General features: G+C 37.4%; 1 protein-coding gene across 1 annotated transcript in view; it reads right to left on the bottom strand.

Annotated features, from left to right (window-relative positions):
• Positions 1–6825: 6825 nt before the first annotated feature.
• The window catches only part of LOC123553737 (PCI domain-containing protein 2-like), a 32084-nt gene continuing 30262 nt past the window's right edge, over positions 6826–8647 (bottom strand). Inside the window, exon 14 of the mRNA XM_045343341.2 lies at positions 6826–8307. Within this exon, the coding sequence (XP_045199276.1) occupies positions 8218–8307 (90 nt within the window). The 3' untranslated portion in view covers positions 6826–8217. The remainder of the gene's footprint in view (positions 8308–8647) is intronic.

The following is an 8647-nucleotide window of genomic DNA, read 5'->3' as shown; positions in this document are numbered from 1 at the left end:
GCCTTTGTTATACAGCCGTGTTTTACATTAAAGCAACAGGACGCAATATATATGCAGTATTTCAAAATTTGTTTCTTTGTTTGTTTTGGGTTTAATGCCGTTATTCAACAGTATTTCAGTTATGTAACGGCGGGCAGTTAATCTAACCAGTGTTCCTGGATTCTGTACCAGTACAAACCTGTTCTCCACAAGTAACTGCCAACTTCCCCACATGAATCAGAGGTGGAGGACTAATGATTTCAGACACAATGTCGTATATCAAATAGTCACGGAGAACACACGCGCCGCCCGAGGATCGAACTCGCGACCCCGCGATCCGTAGACCGACGCTCTACCTACTGAGCTAAGCGGGTGGATTTTCAAAATTTGTTACGTTAATGAACGATTTGGAGAAATTAAGACAGTAAATTAACAAATGAGAGAAGATATTTCGTTTCTTATAGACGGAGTGTATTTTAATTACATGTTCCGATAAAACAAAAGTAAATGTTAAGAAGACAGACAGTCTCATCAGTTTTCCACCACAGAACACTGTCCACGTGATTTTAGAATGGTTTGTAAGAAAAGGTATATATCTACATATTAGCGCTATCCGCCACTTTGTCAGAAAGTGACCCTTGATTTTGTTTTAACTAATGTTATATATTTATAGTAGAGTTTGTTTACAGCATGAGTATTGGTAGTTCCGTAACATTTCATTGTAATACACGACCGAAGTGGCATATTGTACTGAAGCAACAGACGCTGTATTAAGTTTTTACCGTGAGTAGCTTCCAATGAGTAAACGTTTCCTGATATTACAGGATTGTAATAACAACAGTTAACAGTTACATCTTTTGGAGTACATTCCATGCATTGGACGCTTCCTTTTTTTTTTTTTGGGGGGGGGGGGGGGGTACACAAACAACTCGCCAGTTTCGACCAATATGCACTACATACGAGTAGTGTCCCTTTAGCCAGCCTATTGAATGTTGCAAATGTATCAATTCAGTTTCTAAAATCATCAATTTTAGAATGTTTCATTTGAATTCATTACTTAAAGTCTGAGAAAGGAATATTTAATATTTTCATATTTCAGTCTTGAAACTGACACAACTCAACTTCCCATTGCAAAATGGAAGCAGCATAGATTTATTCATGTAGCTAATTCGATGAAAACAAGTGATTAAGGTAATGTCATGCTGTTATCTCAGTTGCAGCATAACCTAATGATATGCTATCAGTCAGAGATATACAGTTTTGCAATATATAACGCAACATGTACGCTTTCAATTTTGCATATATGAAAATTTAGTTTGTTAATTGCTGTCTACGAATACAACAGAACCAATGGAAGACGAGGTGACAGCACGTAACACACTGGGAAATTTGAACGATTTATTCAGAAATGCTCTGTGCACTCTCTCAATATTATGTGATGTGAAATATGCGTAAAATGAAAGTCTTTGTATGGATAATTAACGTCGAGTGGTTCATTTGGGAAAGGAATCCACCACTTCAGTAGCCGGAAAAGCGTTCAAATCTATGTTTGCACTGCGAAATCTTACGAAAGAAAGGTTCTTGCCTATTAAAATATCATTAGACTTATTTTACCAATATTTCACATCACATAATATTGAGAGTGCACAGAAAATTTCTCATGCAAACTGTAATTATACCTGTCATTATACGTACCACAAAAGTACTTTGTATTCACTTATTCACTAAATAGCGGACCTTCACTCTACACGAAATGAACAAACTTCAAACCTGCAGTATACACCAACACTGTCTCTAGATGTCTGTAACATATATTTTGAAGACCATTGCCAGTGCTAATTAAATATCAAAAGAAAACAAGAGGGCCATGAAGGCCCTGTATCGCCCACCTGACCTATTGACCTAAAGATCATCAAGATAGTTTCATTAAGATATGGTCATAAATGTAGCCTCTAAAGTGTTAAATAGCTTTTTCATTGATTTGACCCGGTGACCTAGTTTTTGATCCCACGTGACCCAGATTCAAACTTGACCTAAAGATCAAGATTAACATTCTGACTAAGTTCCATGAAGATACAGTCATAAATGTGGCCTCTGGAGTGTTAACAAGCTTTTCCTTTGATTTGACCTGGTGACCTAGTTTTTGATACCACCTGAACAAGATTTGAACTTGACCTATAGATCATCAAGATTAAGTTTCTGACCAAGTTTCATTCAGATATGGTCATAAATGTGGTCTCTAGTGATAACTAGATTTTTTTTATTTGACCCGGTGACCTAGTTTTTGACCCCACATGACCCAGATTCAAACCTGACCTAAGGATCATCAAGATTAACATTCTGACCAAGTTTCATGAAAATACAGTCATAAATGTGGCCTCTACAGTGTAAAAAAGCTTTTCCTTTGATTTGACCTGGTGACCTAGTTTTTGAACCCAGATGACCCAATATCGAACTTGTCCAAGATTTTATTGAGGGTAACATTCTGACCAAGTTTCATTAAGATTGGGCCAAAATTGTGACCTCTAGAGTGTTAACAAGCTTTTCCTTTGATTTGACCTGGTGACCTAGTTTTTGACCCCAGATGACCCAATGTCAAACTCGACCAAGATTTTATTGAGGGTAACATTCTAGCCAAGTTTCATTAAGATTTGGCCAAATTTGTGACCTCTAGAGTGTTAACAAGCTTTTCCTTTGATTTGACCTAATGGCCTAGTTTTTTATCTCAGATGATCTAATATCGAATTTGTCCAAGATTTTATTGAGGGTAACATTCTGGCCAAGTTTCATGAAGATTGGGCCAAAATTGTGACCTCTAGAGTGTTAACAAGCTTTTCCTTTGATTTGTCCTGGTGACCTAGTTTTTGACCCCAGATGACCCAATATCGAACTCGTCCAAGATTTTATCAAGGGTAACATTCTGACCAAGTTTCATTCAGATTGGGTCAAAATTGTGACCTCTAGAGTGTTAACAGTCAAATTGTTGACGACGGACGGACGGACGACGAACACAGGGCGATCACAAAAGCTCACCTTGAGCACTTTGTGCTCAGGTGAGCTAAAAATCACTACAGCACAAAAGTAGAATCAACTAAAAAAACAAGAGGTCACAGAGTGATCTTGGCGCCCACCATTGTGTCATTTTTGAATGTTCCAAATTTCAAGACTAGCTCAAAATCCTAAAAGTAGGTAACTGTCAGAATCCAGGTCATCACAGTACTTGGATCCAGTGACCTCTAATACCAATTGGTAGTTTTGGCTCCATACAAGGTACTATTACATACCAAATATCAAAGAGATTGGTCAATATATGAATGTGCTATGAGCAAAGCACAAATATGTCACCAGGTCAAAATCAAGGTCAAAGTTTGTTTCGGTACACAAAACTGTGCATGTGGTCCAAGTTTGAAAGCTGTAGCTTGAGAAATGTGAAAGTAGGTCACTAGATCAATTTCAAGGTCAAAGTTCATTTCAGTACACAAAACTATATATGTGATTCAAATTTGAAGGCTGTAGCTTGAGAAATGTGAAAATAGGTACTACGTAAAAATCAAAGTCAAATTTCAATTCAGAACTCAAAACTATGCATGTGGTCCAAATTTGAAGCCTGTAGCTAGAGAAGAGTGAAAGTAGGTCACTAGGTCAATGTCAAGGTCAAAGTTCATTTCGGTACACAAAACTATGCATGTGGTCCAAATTTGAAGGCTGTAGCTTGAGAAATGTGAAAGTAGGTCACAAGATCAATTTCAAGGTCAAAGTTCATTTCAGTACACAAAACTATATATGTGATTCAAATTTGAAGGCTGTAGCTTGAGAAATGTGAAAATAGGTACTACATAAAAATCAAAGTCAAATTTCAATTCAGAACTCAAAACTATGCATGTGGTCCAAATTTGAAGCCTGTAGCTAGAGAAGAGTGAAAGCAGGTCACTAGGTCAATGTCAAGGTCAAAGTTCATTTCGGTACACAAAACTATGCATGTGGTCCAAATTTGAAGGCTGTAGCTTGAGAAATGTGAAAGTAGGTCACTAGGTCAAAATCAAGGTCAAATTTTATTTCAGAACACAAAACTATGCATGTGTTCCAAATTTGAAGCCTGTACCTTCAACAAGAGCTGTCAGTGGACAGCGCGCTCGACTATTCTCAGTGCTTGATAGTATAATATAAGCAATGAGTAAAACTTTAACATTACAATAAGCATATCCTAAGTCGAAAAGGGGCCATAATTCAGTCAAAATGCTTGATAGAGTTGCCTCCTCCTTTTTACAGACTGGGGTCATGATGGTAAACAAGTATGCAAAATATGAAAGCAATACCTCAACGGACTTTGAACATATTTGGTGTGGTACGCAAACTTTAACATTTATTCTAAGTTGAAAAGGGGCCATAATTCAGTCAAAATGCTTGATAGAGTTGCCTCCTCCTTTTTACAGACTGGGGTCATGATGGTAAACAAGTATGCAAAATATGAAAGCAATATCTCAATGGACTTTGAAAATATTTGGGGTGGTACGCAAACTTTAACATTTATTCCAAGTCAAAACGGGGCCATAATTCAGTCAAAATGCTTGATAGAGTTGCCTCCTCCTTTTTACAGACTGGGGTCATGATGGTTAACAAGTATGCAAAATATGAAAGCAATATCTCAATGGACTTTGAAAATGTTTGGGGTGGTATGCAAACTTTAACATTTGTGTGACGCTCATGCTCAGGTTAACGCTCACACTGATGCCGGGGCAAGTAGGATAGCTCCCCTATTCTTCGAATAGTCGCGCTAAAAATGTGAAAGTAGGTCACTAGGTCAATGTCAAGGTCAAAGTTTATTTCAGTACACAAACCTATGCATGTGGTCCTAATTTGAAGGCTGTAGCTACAGAAATGCGAAAGTAGGTCACTAGATCAAGATCAAGGTCAACTCATGTCAAGGTTCATCTAGCCACTCAAAACTATACATGTGGTCCAAATTTGAATGTTGTAGGTTAAAAACAAAAAAAATAGGTCACTAGATCAAAATAAGTGACCTTGACCCTAAACAAGAGAGATGACACCATTAACGAGTTAAATGCAATTTTTTTTCTTATTACAGAAACAGAGAATGCACATGTAATTACTTCTATTATAACTAATAATTAAACCCAGAAATTTGAGTACTAAACAAATTAATCATCAATCGACTAGGGTAGTAACTAATGATTAAACCCATACCCTAAACAAGAGAGATGACACCATTAATGAGTTAAATGCAATTATTATTTTTTCTTATTATGGAAACAAAGAATGCACATATAATTACTTATATCATAACTAATAATTAAACCCAGAAATTTGAGTACTAAAATCTATCATAAGTCTACTAGAGTAGTCCATTCACTGCTGTGGTGTAATAGGAAAATAATGAACACCTTGAATCATTATCTCATTAGTGTCTGCAGACTTTATGACCCTTCTACAGGTAAGGCCATAAAAAACCAATTAACTACATGGAGGGCCACTGGATTATAAAATTATATTAGAAATCAAAATAAACAAAGGGCCATAACTCACTCAAAAATTGCTGAACCAGTCTGATTTTCAGTGGGGGGGGGGGGGGGGGGGGCCACAACTAGGGTACCAATACATCATTCTGATCAAGTTTGGTCAAAATCCCCCCAGTAGTTTCTGAGGAGACGTGATAACGAGAAATTGTTAACGGACGGATGGACATCTGATGCTGCTGGGCTAATAAGACCCAAAATTGTAGTGGTGGTGTATGACTCGATATTTAATGATGAATACTGTATACAGTGTAATCATTATCACACTTTTTGTACTAAATTGTCCACCTTTTTTCCATAAAAGTATCTCTAAAACTGCTAAGTGAAGAGGAAGAAACATGCGGCAATGACAGGTGGCATTAGCAGAAGTGAAGAAAACAAGAAGCTTAACTCATCTTAGTATTTGAATGAGCTCCCCTTCTGTACCCGTTTTGTAAAGGTAATTATTTTACAACTTCACAGAATTTAACGAAACTTGTCATAATGCATGATAGACTGTGATGGATTAAGTGGTGTGCATGAACCATAACTCTATCTTGAATTATTTTTTAAATATTTATCTCCCTTTTTGATTTTAAAATCTTCTCAGAAATTTTTCAACTTAAGAAAGGACAAGGTTTGCTGAAGCTTTAAAAGGTCCTCACAATTTTAGAAAATTTACAATACTGGTAACTATATAAAATTAAAAGAGGACCTTACAAGGATTGCACAGACAAAGTTAGGTAAAAATTAATCAAGTGGTCTGTGAAAATTCATGATGGTTTTTCTTTTTTATAGCTCTGGCAGTCCCTACAAGGGGTCAGGCTGAAACATTTGAAAAAAAAGAGAGTTATGTAAGGATACTTCTGACAAAGTTTGGTGTAGTTCTGACTAGTAGTTTCAGAGTAGATGTTTAAGCAAAATATGTGAACACAGGACAAACAATTCAAGACAATGTACAAGGATCATCCACCCATTCTAGTAGATCAACCTGGACAAAGTTCAGGTGAGCTAAAATATGTAATCCATCCTGTTCCTCAATTTTCTTCCAGCCGGTGATTTTTTCGTTAGGCATAGAAACCGAGTAACACTATCTATAGCAAGCTAGTATTGCAGAAATGTAAACATGCAGTACTGTCAGGTTCTGGAAGTCAACTTTTAATTACTTGCTTTTAATCCTGCAAGTTTGAGCCCAGCTTGGTTCATCATGCGAGGGATTACAGGTCGCTGGTTTTACCAAAGTGCTCTGTGAAATTATATCTGGCTAGGGTCTTCTTCCAACATAGAAGCTGGAAAATCACTGTTTGATCTACATCATGTGACAAACAAACAAAACATTTATCAGTTTATTCACAATGTGGCATTTATCTGTTAACCAATCAGATCATTTAAAATAAAATAAAATTTTTGTTCTCTCAGAACTTGTCAATCTAAATTGTGCTTCAGCTACAAGGATTTGGCAAAATTATTTATACAATGAAATGTGATCACAAAACTGGTAGTAGAATGCATACTAATCTCATGATGATGTGACATGTGTAAGCAATTGTTGCCAATTAAGCACAGTGACCTCTTAAATGCTCATTCTTTGGGGTCTCAAATTCATCCGAGATTGTTGTGTATTGTGTATCAGCTGTATATAGTTTCATCTACGGAAATGCATTAAGACTGTAATAATCAAGGAACAAGAGGTGTCACTAATGGTGACAAATGCCCTCGCAGCACCTTAACCTTTGACCTGGTGACCTTGACCTTTGACCTGGTGACCCCAAAGTCAATAGGGGTCGTGTACTCAACAAGTACTATTATCATGTGAAGTTTGAAGGTCCTGGGTGCAGTGGTTCATGAGTAAAGTGCCTTCATGCAAAAAGTTAACATTAGCCCCTGTGACCTTGACCTTTGACCTGGTGATGTCAGTAGGGGTCGTGTACCCAATAAGTACTATCAGCATGTGAAGTTTGAAGGTCCTGGGTGCAGTTGTTCGCGAGTAAAGTGCCTTCATGCAAAAAGTTAACACTGGCCCGTGACCTTGACCTTTGACCTGGTGACCCCAAAGTAAGTAGGGGTCGTGTACTCAATAAGTAATATCAGCATGTGAAGTTTGAAGGTCCTGGGTGCAGTGGTTCGCAAGTAAAGTGCCTTCATGCAAAAAATTAACATTGGCCCCTGTGACCTTGACCTTTGACTTGGTGGCCCCAAAGTCAGTAGGGTTCGTGTACTCATAAGTACTATCAGCATGTGAAGTTTGAAGGTCCTGGGTGCAGTGGTTCACGAGTAAAGTGCCTTCATGCAAAAAGATCACTGTACAGTTTAATTAAAAGCACTGTCCTGCATGATATGGTCCCAATAACATTTAAATGTCTGTCCAAAAGCACTGTCCTATCAGACATTAATCACTGTACAGTTTTATTAAAAGATCTGTCCTGCATGATATGGTCCCAATAACATTTAAATGTCTGTCGAAAAACACTGTCCTGCCAGACATTAATCACTACAATCACTGTCTTGTATAGGACTGTAGCAATCACTATAAGGTTGTGAGCTTAAATCACTCTTCTGGCACACATTAATCACTGTGCAGTTTCTCAACAATCACTGTGCTAGAGTTTTCTCAAAATCACTGTTGTGAAAGTCACTGTACATGATTTAATAGAGTGCATGGCAGATTTATGTGGTTCTATAACAACCACTCACTGTTCACAATAACATGACATCATGTACCAGTTTATATCACTGTAGATAGCTGAGGAAATGGATTCTGTTTGCTGACGACCAACTTCTGATGCTGATATGAAATATACCCCTTTATTTTGTTCTGAAAAATAGAAAAAATTATTAAATTACTTCTTTGTGTGACAAGAATGGTACGTTAAGATAACTTCATGACATTGTGGTGACACACTGAGCCCTTGATTGGAAAACTAGAAATGTGTCCATGGGACACAGATGCCCCCACTACATGACATTAAAATGACAATTTTTTCCCAGGTCAGGGGCCAGAACTCCTACAATACTGAATGAATCCAGATGTGAAACCCCAACTGCACATGCTGACCAACATTCCTGTAAACTTTGGTGACTCTAGGTCAAATACTTTTGGAGCTACGCACGACACAACATTAAAATGACCCATTTTTAACTAAGTCAGTGGCTAT

Source organism: Mercenaria mercenaria, chromosome 7, assembly GCF_021730395.1.
Source record: "Mercenaria mercenaria strain notata chromosome 7, MADL_Memer_1, whole genome shotgun sequence".
NCBI lineage: Eukaryota > Metazoa > Mollusca > Bivalvia > Venerida > Veneridae > Mercenaria > Mercenaria mercenaria.
This window is presented reverse-complemented; position numbering and strand designations above follow the sequence as displayed.